Source organism: Ascidiella aspersa, chromosome 9, assembly GCF_963924565.1.
Source record: "Ascidiella aspersa chromosome 9, kaAscAspe10.2, whole genome shotgun sequence".
Taxonomy (NCBI): Eukaryota; Metazoa; Chordata; class Ascidiacea; order Phlebobranchia; family Ascidiidae; genus Ascidiella; species Ascidiella aspersa.
The window spans coordinates 21,811,831-21,834,247 of record NC_139455.1 but is presented as its reverse complement, the minus strand read 5'-3'; the positions used below and the strand labels follow the sequence as shown (position 1 = coordinate 21,834,247).

General features: G+C 36.9%; 2 protein-coding genes across 5 annotated transcripts in view; one reads left to right on the top strand and one right to left on the bottom strand.

Moving 5' to 3' along the window:
* LOC146133588 (uncharacterized) overlaps positions 1-9,787 on the top strand; it is a 35,549-nt gene extending 25,762 nt beyond the window's left edge. For 2 of the 4 annotated variants that reach the window (XM_083397010.1, XM_083397012.1), the window contains 7 exons: positions 1,481-1,606; positions 2,394-2,555; positions 3,384-3,552; positions 4,207-6,056; positions 7,692-7,895; positions 8,690-8,822; positions 9,195-9,787. In XM_083397010.1, the coding sequence (XP_083253136.1) occupies positions 1,481-1,606; positions 2,394-2,555; positions 3,384-3,552; positions 4,207-6,056; positions 7,692-7,895; positions 8,690-8,822; positions 9,195-9,403 (2,853 nt within the window). In that variant the 3' untranslated portion in view covers positions 9,404-9,787. Of the gene's footprint in view, positions 1-659; positions 1,103-1,480; positions 1,607-2,393; positions 2,556-3,383; positions 3,553-4,206; positions 6,057-7,691; positions 7,896-8,689; positions 8,823-9,194 lie in introns of those variants that run through there. The other 2 variants (XM_083397013.1, XM_083397011.1) reach the window with 2 other exon arrangements.
* A 2,984-nt stretch (positions 9,788-12,771) lies between these two features.
* On the bottom strand, positions 12,772-21,613 carry LOC146133587 (eEF1A lysine and N-terminal methyltransferase-like). The gene is made up of 13 exons (XM_083396925.1): positions 21,419-21,613; positions 20,803-20,912; positions 20,274-20,375; positions 19,709-19,894; positions 19,345-19,488; positions 18,480-18,591; positions 18,093-18,221; positions 17,141-17,298; positions 16,251-16,437; positions 15,678-15,807; positions 14,831-15,081; positions 13,878-14,003; positions 12,772-13,394 (listed from the first exon to the last, which is right to left on the bottom strand). Exons 1-13 carry the CDS (start codon positions 21,561-21,563, stop codon positions 13,117-13,119), a joined length of 2,058 nt encoding a protein of 685 aa, XP_083253051.1. The 5' UTR covers positions 21,564-21,613; the 3' UTR covers positions 12,772-13,116.
* Positions 21,614-22,417: the final 804 nt, after the last annotated feature.

The window sequence follows — 22,417 nt, the reverse complement described above, 5'->3', positions numbered from 1 at the left end:
TTTTCATGTGACATTTCTCATTTTGGTCTGAAGAATAGACGTTAACCGACAAAAATATGTGGTATTTTGTATACCTAAACTTAGCCACACAAAATCCGTCCAAGTCTACTTTAATTACCGTTTGTCAAATTAGTACAACAAGCATTTTGAAAGCTGTTAGGCTATTCTTTACAAATTGTTTCATCTGTTAAGCTGTAGCTAACAGCTATCATAATTATCACCGCTGCTATACCTGGAAAGTTGATTTTAACTTCCAAATTTTTGTTAATAAATCGTCGAATATCCTAACATTTTAAAGCGACTGACGGGGAATTACATCCAATACCCAAATTCGACCAAAGTTCTCTAAATTACGTAGGGCGAACTCACCAAAGCAAGAAAAAGTTGGAATTAGTGTTTGGCGTTACGATGCTGAAGGATCGCTTTTTTAGTTTTTTATCGTCCGTTTATCATCCATCAATGTCCGCGGTTAAAGTTGGAAGCATAAATTCAACCTACTGTAACTTTCCGTATAGTTACGAACCCATTTTAACCCGTCATTATTTACGTCGAGATGCGAGACATCTTGTCACGATCTATTCGACGCTTTTAATGATAACAAGTTGTAGTGTTTGCAGTTGGAAGAAACCTTAGCTTATAGGACCAAGTTGTAAGACGTTTAGTTTTACAAAATAGGGAGTTAGTCAATTTACATGTCATGCAATACCATACAAATTAAACTTTACATTTCAATTAAAATAGTCTATTTATTCGTTTTATATCAGCTTTAATAAGCCCAGCTAAGAGTACCTTATGTTGTACTGTTTGTGTAGTCTGTGTATCTTTGACATGTTATACTCAGCCTTTCAGGCACCATCATGCCACTTTCGTTGTCCAGGACAGCTATCTAGGTATTTGATTTACAAATTTCACTATCTCTTGTTGGTTTAAGCTGGCGGCTTGATGTAGTAAAATCTTTACATTGTGTCAATTTCACCGTACCTTATTGACCCTTGTGCACACATTTTTCCAGTTTGCTTTATAAAACTGAAATAGCTGCTGTAGTAATCAAGCTTTTTAATCCAAACATCACAATGAACTATTTGCCACATAAAACCGTTAGGTAAGATTTTACAAAAAAACTTAATTTTTATGTGTATGCTGTGCAACAAATACTTATATAATGAGAGTACAATGTCCGAAAATCAAAATGTACAACCAAAAATGACACAAATCTATATCTGCTTCCTCTTATTTTTGGAAGCAATTTTAATAAAAAATAATAAAGCCATATTATTTAATAAAATTGAGATTTCTTTGAACTTTTTCACTAAAAATGGCATGAATTTTATTGTTGAAACATTTGTAAACCATGAAATGTCAATTTTATTGAATTTTATGGCTTTATTGATGAAATTTCTAAGTAAACCCGTGTATTATCTTCCGAATTAATATGCGGATAGTTTAATATATTTTTAATATTCCCATTTTCGTTTTGCAGGTCCCAGAATGGAAAAAGGAACTTCTAAGGCGTCTTCACACGAAGGCAGAAGCGGCCAAGCTTAAAATGGCCCAGGATGAAATTGCCAAAGGAACTCAAACCGTGCTAAACGAACATATTATGAAAGTAAGACTGATAAATTTGTACTTTATAGGTGATCATGCCACTGAAAAACTGTTCTGAACCTGCACTAGAAAATAGAAAAAAATAAAAATTTAATGAAATAATGTTGTCAGTTAAAGATTAGTTTTTAGTACATTTCCTATTTTGATAAATTCGAGTTTTGAGCTTAAGATTATAAAAAATAATCTAGTACCATATCAAATAATAGCTCGTCTTTTTTAGAAAAAATGAATATAAACTTGTTTTACTAATTGGTTTTAGTAAGCTTGATGTTTTCTGGCCTGCTCTAGTAAATCAATCTTAAGTGAGCATTAAAATCACAAATATAAAAAATTAGTAGTTTATAATAAATTAAAAAAGCCTCCTGTTTATGCTTTGTTGTTAGTAAGCTTTTTTTATGGCCGCTATGGAGCAGACTAGTAGTCATTCGCCGAGTGAAGTAAATGTGTCATTCGCCAACATGATTCATCCTGAACCTTGTAAAGCGATATCTTTGATGTCACCAGCTTGGTGTCTACCCCATTATATTGCAGTTGCACTAAGCAGTAGTTGACTTAAGCATGATTGGTGTACTTTTGTGACTAGAGTAGTTTACTAAGTACACTTGAAATTAAATTAGAAAAAGAAATAAAAGGTTGTGTTGTTTACCAAGTTTATGGTCTTGTAAGTTTGGTAGTGATATATGGTTAACTTATTTAACTGGTTACTTTATTTCCATATTGTTGGTGCACCAGTTAGTCTTTTTTTAGCTTAAATCGTTTAAAATTGTGCGTTGTGTTTTTTGATCCAGGTTTCTGACAACATTTTCGTGCGCAAAGAAAAAACACAAAAAATGTCTGAAAGCAATTATATTTCACCTTCGTCGCCCACTAAAGAATATCCGTCCAGCGGATATCATGTCATTCGAACCGACAACATTGTCATCATTGAAAAGGATGAAAAGGATACACAGGTAATCTAAATTACCGTAATATTTATTTTGTGATTTTTTTTTCGGCTCTGATTTATATGAATTCAATTACTTGGTTATTTGCGTCTGATGTCTGCTTTAAATGAATTATTTACAGGCCAAGCACAAAGAGCATATTGAGTCACATGTTAAGGCAGGATATTTATAATTTATAGTTTGTGCAGATTGGAAAAGTAGTAGCTATTGTAATGTAAAAGTAGTTCCGACAATATAGATTAGTTTAAGTTGTTGCTTCTGTTTTAGCCAGGCATATCAGAGTATCATGTTTTGATTTTTACTCTTGAGGTTGATTTTCAATTGTAAATTCAACCATTTTTTGTTTACAATGCCCGTTGTTTGCAACCTGCAAAGTGTAATAAATAAATTGTGTTCAACTGGACACAAACCTTTATGTGCAGTTTCTCAAAGAAAAATTTCAACTTTTTACTTAAATTGCAAGTTTGTTAAAATTAAGAAATTAAATATTTATCTGTTTTAATAGGTGAGCAAATTTAAAAATATTTATCACTGAATTTGCTGCATTGTAAACAATATTTCGACAATTGATTAAACATAATGTATCAATCTTAAAACCTGTTTTGTTGTAGTTTTAAACCAATTTACAAAATTGGTTTAAAATAACCAAGTATACAAATTAAAAACAAAAATATAAATCGATTTAAAACACTTAAAAATCAAAAAAGTAAAACAGTATTTAGCTAGGTTTTTAAAATGCCTTAAATCGACAAGATCAGAAACCTGCTGTAAATGGTTTTGGATTCCATAAAGATACGCTCTTTCATATATTTAATAAAACCCCTTGTTTTCCAGTTGCTGAATGGTGATGCTGATGCAATGAACCACCTACAAGACGCGAATAACGACGTTGAAATGCCGGAGAGTGGAATCGTCAACCGACTCAAAGACAAGTTTGTCGACGCTGAAGCGCCCCCTACCGGATATCAGCGCTCCAGAAGTTCCGGGAATATATTCGACGCCGGTAAAATCACGATATAGACCAGTCGGGTGGTTTAAACCAAGATAAGGCTTACAACACCATTACCTGGCACTATATAAAGACAAATTGTACTCAATTCTCGACAAGCTTTCGCAGAAAAATAATAATTTTCTACTTTGACCTGATTAAGTCCGATTGTGCTTGTCGAGAATAAAATACTATTTGTCTTTACATAGTTCCATTTGATTACCCTTCTAAAAATAGGCAAATACGGCCATTTGCAAATATCATTACTTGTAGCTCACAACACATGATTCATTTTAAGACGTCAAATATGTTTTTAAGTCTTTGAAAGTAGCTTAAAAAACGCACCGCATCAAACAACATCAGTCAGTTATTTCTAAATCTTTAAATACAAATATGGTTTTCGCCACATAAAACGACTTTACCAGTTTATATTATTCAAATAGTCTTTGAAAGTCTGATTATTGTATAAACTTAAGTGGCACCCCTAAGCTATGTCGTCTCACTTACGCCACCTTTTTTGTTTAAAAAAGTCGTCATGAACCTACAATTTTTGTTTGATTTTTTTGTTTCTTATATTTTTTATATATTTAATTTTTATGTATGGCAAACCCTGTAGCCTTGAGCGTTGCTGTAACATTTACCACCTTCCTTTGTTTTATTCACCCACAGTTTCAACGCAAGCCATCCAAGCCGACAAATCACTGGTCGCCGAGCGCGAAAAGGAGAACGTACCCAGCCCATTAGCCCCACTGGCCCCCACCACGGCCGAGCCCCCTCACCCAAGGACCTTCTCACTCCCCACCAAGCCCGTGTCACCCAAACTCCAGCAGCGGAGCAGAGCCGAGAGCAACAACTTCGTAAAACCCAAGCCCCTGGACTTTTTCACCCCAAAGTCCTTCTCGCAACCCAGGGAGCTCCATAGGGTAACTTCACCCACCCGAAGGGTCTCAGCCCCCGTTCTGAACGTAAAGTCAACCACTTCGGAATCGCGTGAAAGTGGCAAGAAAGTGGACATCGGCAGTCTCCATTCTGCCGGTACTCCAGAGAAGGTATCATCCTCCTCTGCTTCTGTTGTTCCTCCTGTGGATGTTGCTCCTCCCGTTTCATCACCGGATTACTCTGTTGACCTGCATTCTGGGAGCAGCGATCGGATCGCATCCAGGCAGAGAAACCTGCTTTCGGATTACACTTCTTCACGAAACGAGCCGAAAAAGACCGACTCCGCTTCTTCGAAAAAGCCAACTTCGCCTGAAAAGTCGCTCCGCCAAGACTCCAGGACGAAACCAGTTGCCAGGCAACCTCCCGCTTCCAAAGAGCAAACTCAGAGCGTGAAGATAATCGAGAACGACATCGGAGTCATAAATCATCTTATCGCTGCACCGCCTCGCTGCTCGCGAGGAGTAAAAACGTCCTACAACGGCGGAGTAAAACCGCAAGCCCCACAAAAAAACGAACCAAATTTACCACTCATTCACAAAGTTGACCCAAAGCCTCTCAACTTTACAAAAACAGAGCAAAAGACACCTGTTCTTAATTCGATATCAGACTCAAAATCTCCTCCCTATCAAAAGTCAGACGTGAAACCTTTTAACTCCCAAAAATCGGAGCCGAAAATACCTTCTGTCGATTCGAAAACCGGCTCGAAACCACAAGTTTTTCGAAGCGTCGAACCAAAGACGATCAGAGAGAAACTGACCAATGTCGACGTGAATCAAAACCGGGAAAACTTTCGGGTCGTTGATCTTGGGAGAACCTCAATCGATCCCTCTCTTCTCAAGACCAAGGGAGCCATTGCAGCCAACGAGCTAATGAAGGAGTCGAAGACGATCATGATCATCCCTCGGAAGACATCCCTTACTCCCTCGGAGCAAAAGAGCAAAGATCCCGTAAAGGTGCCTGTTCAGAAGAGCTTGGTCGAAAAAGCGAAAGATTCCAATAAAGTTGAAGCCATTGCATCTTCGCTTAAAAGTAAAAGCTCAGCTCCTAAAACGGTGGAAAAGAAAGCCGACTTTTCTGGGTCGAAACCCGCTGCAAACGCCCTGCCCGTTTCGTCAGTTGATGACGTCATCATAAGCTCGGAGGAAAGTAAAAAAGCGGAAGAGCTGAAAAGCAACAATGTCCAGCAAACGGCGCCGAAAAACGAGGGCTTGAAAACGCCTGCACCTTCGAATTATAACAAAACTTCACAACCTTCAAGTTACAATAAAACTACGACAACTTCGAATTATAGCAAAACTTCACAACCTTCGAATTACAACAAAACTTCACAACCTTCGAGTTACAACAAAACGCCCACGAATTACAACAACAAAACAACGCCACAGGTTCAAAATGCGAGCAGCGGGAAGTCCAACCTGGTGCCCGTCAACTCTTCTTCCGTCTCCCTCAAGCCGGCAACCCAGCCCGTGTTCGGTACGAAAAAGTCCGGAGGTTTCGGAGGCAAGAGCTTCGTGATCGATCCGAGCAAATTCCGCAAGTCATCGGCGGCGCCTTCGGCCACCAACGGCGCAACGAATCAGGTGTGGTTTTGGTTCTGTCGTTTGCTTTGCTATGGTTTTGGTTCTGTCGTTTGCTTTGCTATGGTTTTGGTTCTGTCGTTTGCCTTTTTTTAACTTTGTTTTTTTGCTTTGTAGCATAATGGTTGGATGTTGTGGTTAGACATAGTAAGAATATCAAAGCCCGTATAGAACTAGCTGGCTTTGTGATCGTTTCGAATACCTTTCTGATCAGTTTTAATAGAATTTTTTTTAATCGATGTTGTAAATCGGTGCTTCTCAACTATTTTTCGCGGCGACCCAAATTTTAGGCGTATGACGACTGAGCTTTGGCGACCCAATTGTTTTTTCTTGTAAGTGAAATAAAAACTAGCTTAACTTGTAAGCGAACAAAAAATAGGCATTAGCATAAAGAATTTCGAATTTTAATAATTATTCTAAGACATTATTTGAATTGCTTCCTTAATTTTCTTAATTGATAAATTTTGCTCAGAACCAATCTCAATTAGTGTAAAAATGTGAGCTACTGCGGTCGGCGACCCAACCAAATCAAACAGCGACCCAATTTTGGGTCGCGACCCATAGGTTGAGAAGCACTGTTGTAAAGGAATAAAAATATAATGTAAAAGTTTAAAATGTTACTACTTCTATAGGACTTCCAATCATTTCACGAATAGTTAAAAATATAGGCAAGGATGCGTGTTTGTGCATTTTTAATGTTATCCCCTTTCTGCCCAATTTGTTTTCTGCTTTCTTTACGTGAAGTGTTTTCTGGTAAACCAGCTTGAGAACAAGAAACGGGAGAATGATGTTCGCGAAATAATTTGATGTCTATATAGAACATACACACGTGGTACCTCTAATGCTGCCTCGTACAGCCTTGCCATTTTTTGGAAAGTGTGCTCCGCGATATCAACTAGCGGAAGCTGTGCAGCTCTTTTTATTTTTTTTCGTATAACTCTATGGCACTTCCAACAAAGGCAAACACTTTATGGCGCTTCCAACAAAGGCAATCATCCTACAAGTACGAGTAGTGAGTACGTCTTTCCGTTATATACAGGCAACAAAGCAGTTTATAGGCGTCGTTCATGTTGTTCGAATGTGCAACAACAATCATTATACTTGACTTCAACAATTAAAACATTGCCTCTGAGATATCATAGGAATTACCACAGTATTTTGTCAAATGTTTTTGAAGATTAGGCCCTTTGCTGTCAATTTATGAACAATGGAACATGAACGCTGATCCACAATGTAAACATGTTTAAAGACCAGTAAAATCAGTCGTTTCAAACGGTTTATTGCGTTCAAGCTTTGTATTGACTTAGTCAATACCTTAACTGCACTTAGATCACGGTTTTCAAATGACTTGACTTGACTTAAGTCTTTCAGACAAAATGAATTGACTTGACTAACGTCATTTTGACAAAAGGAATTGACTTGAGTCGAGTTGAAATAAATTTTTCGAACACTAATTATGACTTGACTGGGACTCAACTTGTCATTTATTCTAAATGACTTTATTTAAGCTTTAGGTTTTTTCACAAATTACCTGACTCAGTCATTTAAATATGACTTGTTTACAACACTGTTGCATTCCTTTGATCCCAAACGATGCGTTTTTCTTGCTAATACCCAAACTTGCCATTTTTTTTTCAGAAATCTGGTATGACCAACGGTCTCAACACGCGAGTCATAAACCCGTCGAACCAATCTAGTGCTCCCAACAACAACAACAAAACTAACACCGACGGGTCGGCTCCAAAAGGAAAAAGAAAACTCACCGTGGACCAAATCCAAGTGATTGGCGGTTACGTGAAGCTCGAGCATTCCACGTTGTCCAAAAAGAGGAACACCAATGCTGTAAGGAAAAGTACTTTGGCGCTATTGTGTACTTTACAATATGAGTGTCCGATAATATCGAGTCGGAACCGATGCCCGAAATTAAGTGACAGTTACGGTACTCGTCCGATACTAGGGTGGTATCGTTGACGATGCGGTAGCAAATTAATATGGGAATTTTGGTAATGATATCATTGGAATCCGATCGGAACGGGTTAAATTTTGTCCTAAATATCGGGCGTCCCTACTTGACGATATTCGATTTTATTCCATATCGTAATTGTATGCCGCACATTATTTTAAATTTATTGTAAAATTATTTCTTGCATTACTAAGTGGTTAGGCATATGACAAAAACTTAGAATGGATAAAAACAAAAACTGAGAATGAAAAAGAAAGGCTAAAATTACATCTAGATTTAAAAATGTAAATTTGAAATCTTTTTTAAGTTTATATATAACAAATTACAACAAAAACACAACGAAAAAATTACCGAAGAAGCGTAGAATGAATAGGAAAACCGATAAGTTGAAGCAAGTATAGTTTGAAATAAACATTTGATTTTTTAATATTCATTCTACATAAAAACTGTTGCTACCAGCATAATAATAATAATCAAAAACGGTGTCATTCGCCTTGTAACGCGATTTAAAAGGTTACCGAAACGGTTTTTATTAACACAACCTCCAACCATTATGCTCCATAACAGATACCTTTCGGGATTTTTTGCTACCTTTAAATTTTTCCCTAAACTTACCAGATATTCAGTTTGTGTCGAACTTGGTCATGTTTTTTATGTAATTTTTCTTCCACAGAACCACTACCACGTTAAGTTCAAGCAGGAAAAATTGGAAGACGTTTTCGAATATCCCTCCGAGAAGTCACTCTTGCGCGAAGAGAACCCGATGATGCGTGACTCGACCATCGACAAACTACCAGGATCGGGAAGTAAGCGAGAAAACTTTTTTGCTGTTGAATTTTGTTTTCCAAATTGACCAGTTTCCCTGTTATTTTACCTTGCCCTTTTTTGTTGTCGAATTTTATTTTTCAATGTTTTAAAGAAGTTTTAGCCCAATTTATCTTAAAAAAAAACAAATTATTTCTGTGCGTTTCTAAGTGTGTTATAAGAAATTTAAGGCTCTAAACAATAACATGCGGCACATGAGAATGTATTAGATATTAAAGTTACAAAATAAAATTTGAAAAAAATATAATGCGAAACATAAAAATGTTTTAGATAGTAACATTGAAATCTAAAGATGTTTTTTTTGATATTTCTAAAACCGCACGTTTTAATGTCATTAATTTTCCCACCCGCAGAAGACAGCAACCTGGGTCGCTACACTCCCAAGTACCTCCTCTCCATGAAGGAGAAGCTCGTCTCCAACGAAGAGGAGGAGGAGGATTCTCCTACTCCTCCTACTCTCGCCTCCCCGGAACAAGAGTCCGCTCCCTCTTCGGAGTACGCAACGCCTCTTCAGGACGCCGCAGGATTTAGCTCAACCGATTCGGCCGATCTTCTGTTTTAGCTGGAGTCTGTAGTTTCCTGTGGGCCAGGGCTGTTTATTACTTTTCGTTATATTTTTTATTACTTTGGGCTTTGTTCACAAAAAGCATAACGTTACTTTGGGTTATATTGTATATATAACGTTGCTGTGCGTTATATCGTATATATGTAACGTTACTTTGCGTTATATCGTAGATACAATGTTGCTTTGCGTTATATCGTCTTTATAACGTTAATTGCGTTATATCGCAAAACATATCGGACCTACCTACTTGCGGGTTTGCCAGGAATTTACCAATTTTTGTTATTGGTTTGTTTGTAACAAAAAATCGTAATCCATCGATAACAAAATTTACAAGCACTTTGTTAGCGCAATTGAGTTCAGAAACGAAATTACTGTGCGACGGTCTTGTCAAGCATCGGACATCCCTAATCTTCCATATTTACTGCCAATACGAACAATATGTGTTGTACACACAGTTAAGCGTAGCTAGAGACGAAGCAAGTAGGGTTTACTACAACCGATAGCCTTGTCTTACAAACTTCCCATCAACGGCAAAAGACCCCCCCCCCTCCCCCCAAAAAAAAAGAAAATTAAGTTTTGTTTTTACACTGCTGGCACACTTGTTCAGATGTCGGTTTTACTATTTCTCCTGCACTTTCGTTACTTTTTTTGCGCGTTGATCGTGCCTATAAACCGACTTGGCTAGTTGTCGCTAAATATCGAAGCTTTTTTCTGTAACTTTGGTGTCGCCTAGGTGTTTTTATGTCTCTGTAAGCTTTTGTTTATTCCAGAGGCGGTTGTATCGAGGAATCAAACAATCATAAAAAATTCCAATCTTTTATGAAAATTTAAATTTCTGGAACTTTTTTTCTAATAGGAATATCTCTTATCTACGTATTTTTACATTTGATTATTTTCCTTGATCACAATCATATTGAAAGCCATTGGTGACAAAAAATAAGTTTTGTGCCTTTGCGCATATGATCGGTGTGCTTATAAACACTGCGCTTTTTTTCTCTTTCAATTTATCGGTAATCAAATGTCTATGCTTTAGATCAGTGTTAGTTACTTAACTTAGTCGCGCGTTCTTGTTTACTTTTTAAAGAAGCAAAAGCGTCCACTGTTTCTGCTTTAAAACATGCATGTTCAGTTTTCTTAGTGTTTCTTCGGAGTCTCCTTGGCAAAACGAAGGAAAGCGACTGAACGTTTTTCTTTGTGCTTGATTTATTTCACACATGTTGAATTTCGCCACGATTTTTTTGTAATGTACGAGTGTTCCTACATATATTCTATTTACACTTTTCCATTGTGGTGAAGCCGCTATAACTATTCGGCTTTGACTAATAGAGCCGATTTGAGTTGGTTACGTGATTGATGATCAATCCGAAATTCCCGTGATGTTACTCTACTTAACATAATTTCAGCTACGAATGCACGCTAAACTGTATAGTTACTTTTCATGAAAAAAACGCTTTCATATCTCTATTTTAAACATGTTACATAACCGGCGAATATTTCTGTTTTTTACTAAAAAGCTGGAAATATTCTCTTTTTGTTTCAAGTGTTACTTTGCGTCGTGTAAGCTTGTATCCCTTCCCATTTCCAGGCATAATTGCTTGCAACACTGTGCTTAAAAAACTCACAACGCAGTCAGCTTACATGTTCATATCTTCCCACACACACAAGCAATTGATCTACCCCGTCGAAACCACTTTTTTTAGCGGTTGCTGGGTGTTTTATCATTGTGACCTCGCCAGTCATCATTCTTATTTCCTCTGGTGGCCTCAGCTTTCTTATATATATCCCGCTGTGTTCTGTGTTTATCTTGCACTGTATAACACATATGCTAAACACTACAGGCAGCACTCGCTAGGAATTATAACCGTCGTTTCGTTTTTCCGTAAAAGGCCTTTTTTGTGCCAAGGTTGACTTGGTTGAAATTCTGTAACTTTCTATGGGAGTACAGAGTGCACATTATACCTTAATCATGTGGGTATTTTAATGCTTGCAATTTCCATTGGTGAGGTAATGTAAAGGGTCGTTTATAACATTAGAAGTTATTGCGACGACCCGCCAAAATAGGAAACAAGCATTTTCGAACAAATTTATCTTGAGCTACTTTCTTTATCCTAACATTTTTCTCTTTAGTCTTCACAGTTCCGTTACGTTTTGAGATTATTGTGTTCTGGTCTTTGCTTAATATTAAGCTGTTCAGTTTCTGAAAAAAAAAGAAGTTTCTCTTTTGACCTTTGTTTAATTGCTCCCGGTCGCTCTCTGGTGTCGAATCGTCGCTGTGCAATTGACGAGCGTGCTTATGGCGAGATGTCGTCGCCACACACAATATTAAACTAGGTATGCTGCTACTGCGTGATTTATTTATTGCGCAAATTCGGTGCAAATATTGCGAGCGTAAAATAAGGGCAGTCGCAAAAAAACGAAGTGTGGGAACAAGAACGGTTTCTAGCAGGTGTTTCTGGTGAAACTTTGACAGGGCGACGAAAAAAGAACAAGCTTTCATTTACTACTGTCTAAATATTGGAAAGTTACGGCCTGAATTTGCTAAGTAATAAATATCACAAGACTTGACCAACAATTTGCAATAAAAAAACATTAAAAGGATAAACAGGTACACATACTTTTTGTTATTATATTATAGACAACACCCTATATATTAAGGTGGTAGAAAATCGTATATTAAGTATAGAAGGATCGCCTTATTCTGTTGAGTAGTGTATAGGTTAAATTGATTTCGATTGAATTTGTAGCTCAATGTTGACTCTCCAAGATAATAGTCTTTACATAACGTAATCGTTATATTCCCTTCTGCCTCTTTTATAACATTTTACTCTTTGAATCGATAACATCGAACATAAATATAGTAAGATGTTGTAACTGTTGCCCACGATGGTAAAACCACTGCTATTTGTGACAATCATGATTTTAAGCACATTCAAACGCAAAACACTTCAAAGAGACGCAATATAACTTTTAAAAAATAGGCTAGGCTCGAAGTCTCGATAGTTTTTTAACAATGATATCGGTTAGCAGTTGCTTGATAATATTATATTTCTTGTCCATTTCCGGTTAGTTAGCATATGAGGAAGACAAACCGAAGTCAGTCGTCTGACCAAGGGTTTTCATGCAAGGCAAGACTGCTAGCCTGCGTTGAGTTTCGAACTCATGACTCTTGGGAGATATAGTAGAGTAAATGGCTAGGCAACGCCCGAAATTTTGTTTCATATTTTACCAACGTCTGTTTAGCATTAGCTATTGCTTAAGAAAAGTGGCTTACTTCTGTTTCAACATCAACACAAGTGGGGAGCGCTATGTGCATTGGCAATTTGGCATGCATACGATAGGTAGACGCGAGATTTTTGTCACAGATGTTCATTTTGGCGTTCTAATTCGATTTCTGCCCGGCCCAAAATTATTTCGATGTAGGCCTACTTCCCCCTGAGCACTGAAGGTTCACGCTTATCAAAATGTTCTCTTATCTAAAAATATATGACCCTGAAAAACAAGGTTTTAGGCTTGGTTTCAATTGGAATATAATAACATGCAAATATTACGACGTACGTGTTGATGTTTTGCTCATTTAAAACTAAAACAATCGTAAAATAACTTCCACAAAAAAACGCGTGCGTAAATCATCATGCGCAAGAACTTATCGTTACACCTTCAGAGTGGACCACCTGTAAATATTGAATAAAGTAATAATAGTTAATTTTGGACTACGTTATTTTCACAAGGTTTTTAAACATGTCGCTTATGTCGAGTTTTCCGCTGTTTTTTCGCGACGAACTCCATTCACGCTCCAGCGATTTCGCCTTGCTCGTCCAAGCGTGAACCGGATTCGCTTGGGTGACTTCAGACTTGAAGCACATAAAGACCTCGTTAACGTCAGTGGCACAGGGCGCCCTGCAAACTGTGGGAAACACCGCCTTGAGGTTTTCTGTTACCTCGTCTTTGGCCAATTTATCGCGGCTCAGAATGTTGATGAACAGGCAACCTGAAAAAAAATGGTGTTATTAAATAAAGGTTGCGTGCACCCTAAACCGAGAACTCAAATGTAGTTTTTGTGGGAATTTGGTTGTTTCTTTACGATAGCTCGTCCGCAATACAGTATATACGTCGAAAACGGTTGTAATCTTAGTGTCTCGGTAAATTTAGCAGTATATTTTGAATGCCTTGTTGTGCCCTGAGGGTATTTGAAACCATTCCAACCAAAGGCCTCTTGGTGGGGTTTCGACAAACATTCGGCACCAAAGATGTTTTAGCCCAATAGGTTTCTAACTCAGGCAAGATATTTCCACATGCAACCTAGTAAATTACAAAACTTCGGTAATAAAACGTTGCCAATAAAAATAGTATCCGAATAAAGGTTAGTGGCTAACGTATACTCGAAAGCTAATAATGTATTACCTATATATTTGGCCTCTGATGGGCCTCATTACAGCATGTTAGTTTATGATAAATCGGATTTTAAACTCACCCTTATCTGACAGCGCCTGCGCCATAGTTTTAAGAAAGTGCGTTTCGACGAAAGGTCTGGGCGGACATTGAATGCTCAGGGTTTCGTCTTTCGTGTCTGCGTCGAGAATGATCGCGTCAAACTCATCTTAAAACAAATAAAATACATTTAACCTTGCATAGAGTGATTGCATAATGTGTCCTTTATGAAGGATATCGCAACAGTTTAGCAATATTTGTACTTTGTAAACAAGTCATTTTTTACCAAACGTTTGTAAACTGCATAGTGTATAAACCATGTATCAAGTAAAAAAAAATGATATAACGTTAAATAGAGCAAGCGAACTATTTTAACTAAAATCTTAGATGAAAACACTTAATTTCACACCAAGTTATTTGGCCCGATGACTTCAGCGCAATCAAAACTTAACACACTTTTAAAATAAAACTTTCGTTTTAATTTCGAAAAAAAAATAATAAGCCTAAATCCCATCGCGGAAAATCGTGTCATTTTTGCTTGCACATAAAGCAGGATCAAACTACCAATACAAAACTTACGAACCAAAAAGCGGTTGGTTTAGTTTTTTTTCGGTTAAAAGATAAATAGTTTTCGCTACAATAAAGTGATACTATGACACGATCGTTTTCCAAAAAGCAACTTCAGAAGGGTTAGATCACAGTTATGGAACACATATGTGAGATTATCTTTCATTGAGTAATGATATGGTACTGTGGATTCAATGTGTGAAGTTGCTTGTACCACATAATGTAGCAAGCATTGACGTATAGTTGTTTTTCCAGTTTGGCCGGAGGACGTGAGTTCGAACCTCACTGCAGGCCATTGTTTTTCTAGCCTGCCTTGCTTACATCATTGATCGACAGAGTGTAGTTTTCACTACAATCGATAATAATTTATAGCAATAAGTAGCACATAAGCCCCCAACTGTTTAGTTTACAATTCTCTTTCGCACACACCTTCCGAGCCTTTACTTTCGGTCACGTGCCTCGTGACGTAATCTAGTCCATCGGCCACCTCGACCTTTAACCTCCCGGGCGCGAAGTTTCGCGAATCGATTCCGAACCACTTTCGCGCAACTTCGGCCACCAGCGGGTCGAGCTCGACCGCCACCAGGCGACAGTTTTGGAAGACGTGAAGTAGGTGAAAGGTCAGCGAGCCGCCGCCCAGGCCGATTACCAGCACGCGCATGATATCAGACAGTTTGTCGCTAGAATAAAATAGATTTTTTTAGACGCAGTATGAATATGAATGCCCGTATTGAGGAAGATTTCATTTTGAACGTTTTGAATACTTCTTTTTTAATTTTCAGGATACATCGGTATAGATATAAAAATATCCAAAAAAATATCAAAGTCCATATAGAAGTACTGTAGGTTCCCTTTTTGAACGTTTTGTTTTTGAATATATTTTTCAGTCTTTATCTGAATGAAGAGATGTTCGAAACGTTTTGAAAAACCTACTTCTATACTTTTTCGATATTCCTACTACGTTCAACTAAAATCTCCGACCATAATGCCTCAAAGTTTTTATTTGATTTTTAGTATTTTCTTTGCAGAATCCTGCTTATGGTTAATTAAGTATCAATAACGATTTTATCTTGAGAAACCCTTTTCCTTGTTTTCAATTTTCGTACATGGAAAAAAGGGGTTTTATGATATCGTTGTTAATGTTACTGTTTTTGAATGAAAAGACAGCAGTTTCTGCGATGGGGTTCGATGTACTACTGATACGTAAGCCGTAATCGTTGGTCAAAAAGCAGCTTCAACACATATGTGTATTTATCTTTTATTAAGTTACACTCACACAATGCTTGCGAATCCGGCCGCTACTGCTTGTGAGTATTCTGAGGCAAGGTGGGAAGGGTCGGGATCCAAGATCACGTCTTCACCGATCTTCACTCGATCGCGGTTTTTCTGGTTCTTTTTACGCGATTCTGAAATTGGGATTTAATTACAGGCTTGTCACAATGTATTTAATCTTTAAATTTCTTTAAGTTGGTTTGCGTTTTTAGAAAAACCCTTTGTTTTTTCGAAAAGTCCATAAAAAGCCTTTGAAATAATTTTGTGCAGCCTTCCTAAGTTGTGTGGTTAGAAATAGTGCCGTAGTCGAATTGTATCGAAGTATACTCAAAACGTGGCAAGTGACCCCAATTTAGGTCTTTCAAAACCTATAAATTTTCATATAAGTCTTGACTTAGGTTGAAATAAAGCGTTTTCATTATGCATTTTTTTTGAACTATTGGAAAAAACAATTTGGGAGGACTAAATTTGCAGACGGCGTTGCTTGCTAGCATTTTCGGCGAGTGTAACTTTTTACTCAAGGCGTGGTGTAAAATCGACAGCGATAATACCGGAAATCAAAGATTATTTTCCTTACTTGGCTTTTTCAAGCGGACAACGCTCTGCACCAGGGAATTATGGTCGTTGAACACGAGCTGCCGGAACCACGTCTGGTCGTCTCCGATGAAATCTTCGACCACGAAAGAACCAGTTACTGAAGAATCAATCCTCTCACGAACGAATCGTTGACCGATGTCGTTGTTCCCGAGTGAAAGAAAGGGGACCTATAGAGCAGGGGTTCTTAAACTGAGGTCCGTGGTCAAGGTTTTAAGGGGCCCATTAAAGGCCTTAAATCAGGGGTCGGCAACCTTTTTAACTCAAGGGCCAGTTAGGAAATGTAATGCTTACAGGAGGGCCGCACATCAAACAAACACTCATTCATATTTTCGGCTTTTTTTAGAAAAACGAATGAGCTACTAGGCTGCAACTACGGTAGTTTTGTCGGTGCTGTCTACTTATGGATTCAAATAGCAGGAAGAAGGCGAAGGGCCGCACGTTGCCCACCCCTGCCTTAAATGTACTTAGACCACAGTTCAGTTTCTAATTCTACTGATTTTTGATGTTAATTTAGGACGCCATCTATTTATGACGGTGGTAGAACCAATGCATTTAACGGATAGAGCAGTAGTTCACAAAACTAATTATGAGGCGGACCCTTTTTTTTGATAATTCGCGGTACCTTGCAATAAAAATTGCTTAAAATGGGTCAATAAAAAAGGAATTACCCCCTATAAATATACAAATACCTCGCAAATAAACTTTTTCGACTAAACGGATTGCACCCAACTTTTATTGACCGAATTAGGGTAAAGATTTCATGTTTTTGTAAACTCTGTAAACATCCTTTTTATCGATCTGAATTTCTTGTACTTTTAATTAAAGCATTATATTGTATTACAAAAGATCTGGGATAAGTTTGAAATTTACTTTGTAATGTGGCGGAAGGTTGCTTGGAGAAAGTTCCAGAACCCTGGTGGAGAGCTCATCTTGAATTCCCTGCATCCCTTTGTCGTAAGCGTGATCACGACTCAACGATACAATGGCGAGCCTTTTGAATTTCGCGCTGTCAGCAATTTGCTGGCGTCCTGTCGACAAAAAGGTTTATTTTTCAGGAGTAGAGCCAGTTGGACACATTAATAGTTTTTTTTTCTTAGACAAGGCAATTTTACTGAAGAGATAAGGGGCGAGCTAACTTTTCAGCAACGCAAGACCTATTCTGAAAGTCGCGAGTTTAGAAAGCCGCATATACTGGATAAAAATCTGTAGAATAGATAATGTATATTTTTTGTACCATCACGTGGAAGTGGGCTTTGAGGGACATAAACTTGGCAACAAATAATAAACGAATGTTGTGATTTTTTTAAATGTTTTTTAAGCAACACCACTACAATGCTATAACCAATGGTAAACTAGCGAGTTTATTGAACGGTTCTACCTAAAAAGTAAAAAAATAGGAAAAATGGATGATCTATTTAAAAGCGAGGACCGTGGTAATTTAATTGAAGTAATTCTGTATTTTGCTTGTGTAAGTGTCTATACTGTTTTTCAACATTGGCCTCTAGAAAAGTTTAATTTTTACACAGGATAAAGAGTTCGAGTTGTTTTACGACAGAAATGTTAGAAATAAACCGAAAGTTTTAAACATAATACGAAGTCTGGATGATTTTTTAGACAAAAATGGGTAAAATAGCGGCATTTCGCGCAAATAACAGGTCGATGTTTTTATGACAACAGTCTGTATAACAGGCTTAAAATAAGATACTGAGTTTGAACTGAAATCTCGCAATAGATAAAGAGCTCGCGTCGTTTTTCGATGGATTTTCATCGGACGTACAGTAACGTTCCCGGAATGCATAAAAAACATTTAATTTTCTCGCACCTCCGTGACTCGAAAACAGCCATTCCAACTCCCTTCCCTGCGGAACAATAAAAATACCGAACAACTGCGAAGGTTTTCCGTCGTTCAGGTCGACCACGTGTATCGTGTATCGGGGAATATTCACTTGCTCTGGAAAAAACAAGAAAATTTTAAACAGTATTTACCTTTGAAAGCTTATTACGTGTTTCACTGCTGGTTAAATAAAGTATTGCAGAATTTTTCATCCTCATAGGTGACAAACAACGGAATCGCAAAGCATTCTGGTTTAAACCAGGACATACTAGCAGAATTGGAAAAATTGCTAAAAATCAGGTGACTGTGTTGAAAGACGAATACAACTTTTTTGTCCCGAATATTTTTTTTACTTCTATATATTTAGTTGCTTACCGCTGCTGAACAGTTCGATCGGCGGTAAGTCAGAACCGACTTTACTGGTGGAAAGCGAATGGCGGACCATGGCATAGTACTGTTGCGCTTTAATGAAATGGATTACTTCTTTCTAAAAATAATAAATCCCAAAGTTTGTTTTACTTGAGGCAAAAAAACAAGCTAAATGGGACTTTTCATAACCTTGTAGAAAAATAAATATGGCGTAAAACAGGACATAATAAAACCTTGCTTCACAGCCCTATGGCTTTTAACAGGCGATGTAAAGCTTTCAACGTTTTCACGTATTCTTTACTTTACGGCAAAACGAGCGAAACAGTTCAAATCAAACTCTACAAGTCAGAGATGTGTGGCGGACATCTACTTTTAACCTACAGTAGTCTGAATCCGATTTTGAGCTTATTTATGTATTTGAATCGAGTTTAAATCCTAGTACAACCGCTCGCAACTAAGTAACTTCGAAAAACGGTACACTATCAAACACTGTGATTCTACCGTTGGTAGTACGTCGACATCGCACTCGGTAAAAAATAATGAAAATCGCCTGGCTAAATATAACGCCTGTAAAAATTAGAATATCAAACCTTTAGGGCAGATAGCCGCATAATTGAAATTTTTAACAGCTATTTAACTGTATAAGAGTGATTCTATGTAAAAATTTTTATAAACCTTTTAAAACACTTAGGATGAGTATTTAAGTTTAACAGTTATTTAGGCAGTATTTTAAGTTTAACAGTCAATTCGAACCCTATAGGTTGGAAACCACTGATCTATATATTTTATAAAACACTGTTATGTAGTATAGGGGGTAACAAACAAACATGAACAAACAAAACATCACAACTCTTAGAAAATAAATTTAAACCTCAGACTCCATTCGAGTTGGTTTTACAGAATCCTCCAAACAGACTTCAAGGATTTTTGCTGGAAGTTTCGAAAACTTTGTGAAAATAAATGCGAAGACTGGCATCTGTGTGCTGGAGTCATCGGTGCCGCAAGAAGTCCACACCTAAATAATATAGCACTTGATACAAATCAACAAAGCAGAGAAGTCTCAAATTATTATTTGTGAAATGAATAAAGTTAAAATTGCAGAATAACTTCGAGCATTTTGATAAATAGCTAAAAATATCTACTCAAAATTCCTTCTTTTCCTTGTTAGGAATACCAAATTCCAAATGAATCTGTACGATTATGAAAACAAAAAATATATTTAAAGAAAAACTTACCTTGTGAATGCGTACAAGCCAATTCCGTTCTGCGAAATGATAGACAATTTTCTTCACGATGTGGTCTTGAGCCAGAGATATACAAATGTACCTTCCTCCTGTTCGCAAAACTCGACTAATTTCGTCAAACATTTTGTCGACAATGTCAACGTCGCCATCAGTGCTCATCATGGCATCAAGAGTTCCCTGTTCAAATTTAAATACACAAATTATTTTTAATAAAGCATTTCTGGGCACATATTAAAAAAAATGAACCAAAATTTAATAATAATGATACAGGCATTGTTTATAATCTTGTGGCACTGTTAAATTGTTAAAAATGAATTTTCCAGATATACAATTTGTCAGTAGTGTCACCTAATTTTTTGATTTAGAATAAGACAATTAAAGCCAAATATTGATGGTAATTCTGAAAGGGCCAGTTTAACAATATTGGCATGTATTGTTATCATTGATAAACTTTGAAATTACATATTAGTTATAATTTACACAAATTTACTGCCAAATCAATGTGTTGAAACATTGAATAACAGAAAGTGGTATTATAACAAAGTGCTGTATATACCTTATCAATGACAACACTAAAATGATTGTCCTCCATATCTAAATTTGTGATATCCATCTCTAACCATCTCATGGTTTCACGATCTTTGCAGCGTTCTTTCATCTAAAAAAATAGCAAGGGTTAGGTTTTTGGAAAAGCACGACGATGCAAGTAAAAAAATAAGCAAAGAATAACGATAAGGAAGATTAAAAGTCAAAAACTAAGCAAAGAATAAATGTGAGAAAATTACATTCAGATTAAGGTCAGTTAAAAAACATTTAGCAGCTATTGAATTAGAAGATGTATGTATATGTCATAAGCTTGGATTTTAGAAGCACCTAATCTGAATTTATATGCACTTTATGCCATAATTCAGGGTGTGTAGCGCCAAATTTTCAGGTGTGCAATCAAGGTTTAATGCACACCACAGGTTCACAACTCAACTTTTTCTGAAATTTTGGGTGCAATTCACTAATTCTAAAGTGCACACAAATTGCTTAAAATATCTTGGGTGTCACAGCATGCAGAGTGGTGAACTGTGCATGTTTACCTGTTTGATAACCACTTTACTGATGTCAACATTTGTTATTTTCTGGCATCCTGAATCGTACATTTGTTCACTGAGAGTTGAGTTTCCACAACCAACCACCAAAATGTCATCTGCAAAAAATAAAACACATTAAGTATAGTTGACCAAAAACGTAGTTGTAATACTAAACAACAGTATTGTAAAAACTGTACCTTACTGTTTTAAATGACTTGAATACAGTCTTGAGGATATAATGACTTGAGAAAATTGGATAAGACATTTCAAAAAAAGGTTAAACATAAAATAAAAATATCATGTTTCAGTAAAATGTCGTTCAGAGTCAGTATGGAACGGTTAACTCAGTGGTTTAGGTTTTTTCTTATTCTTTTCAAGTTATCTATTTTCCAAAAGATCTTTCACTGCTCGGCAAAAAACACACAAGGTCTTTGGCGGTAGGGGTATAGAAACTGTCTGACAATGCCTTATAATTTGTTAAAACTTGACTTGAACTTTAATTCATGTTTTATCAAAAAATGTAGTTGATATAAACCTGTTTTTTGACAGTGATCATTTTATTACAAACTTTGACAAACATTTGCGTAATCCACATTCACAGCGCACTTTACCATGTACCAACCTTTAGCTTTCGCGTATCTGCTTATAATTCCGCACAGTTCGAAGTAGTTTCCATACCATTCAAATGAGCTTTTACGCTGAGAAAAGAAATTCTCCCAGTAGGTAGTAGAACTGAATTCAGAGCTTACTTTGGGGAGCAAATCCATTGCCTTTAAGCAACTTTTTAGCAAAAAATGTTTTTAGTTGATACTGCAGAATGCATACTACCTGTGCATATTGAAACATAAGAAAGTTAGTAGGGCAGAGCACCCAAATTTTAACTGTGGGTGTGAGCCACAATGTAAGACTATTTTTAGCGAATTTAAACAATCAGTAAATCAGTACTTAAAATTTTTTCTTACGATAAGTTCAACACTTTCAACTCCGAAAAGAAACGCAATCGACCACACATGTGTGGATTATGTGACTGCTGTTTTAGCATAAAATTGTAAGCGCTTAAATACTTTTTACCAGATATAATTAATTCCACATGGCATTACGCTTTTAACTCAAAACAGGAAATTCTAGACTATTGAAGAAGCGCTCCAGCAAGCTGTGTTGACCACATTTTCCAAGCTGCTACACAACCAACGATTTAATGGAGCTCATTAAGACTGTATGAAAATATATAGAACGCTTTTAGTGGAACATGAACACAACCTACTCTTATATCAAAATATGGACGTTCAAACTTCAAATTGGGGTGGTTTACCGTGGGTATCTACATTGTTCGCTTTTTACGGGTAATACTAATTTACGGAATGATGAATGGTCGGAATGGTCGAAACGCTCACTAATTTACGGAATTGTCGGAATGGAATGAATAGGGCCGAAACTAATTTGATGAATGGTCGGAACGGAATTAACTGTCGGAATGAAAAGAACGAAGCTGTAGGAACAGAATGAACTGTTGGAATGAAATGAACGAAGCTGTAGGAACAGAATGAACTGTCGGAATGAGATGAACGAAGCTGTTAGGGTTAGGGTTGGGGTTGAGGTTAGGGTTGAACTTTCGGAATGA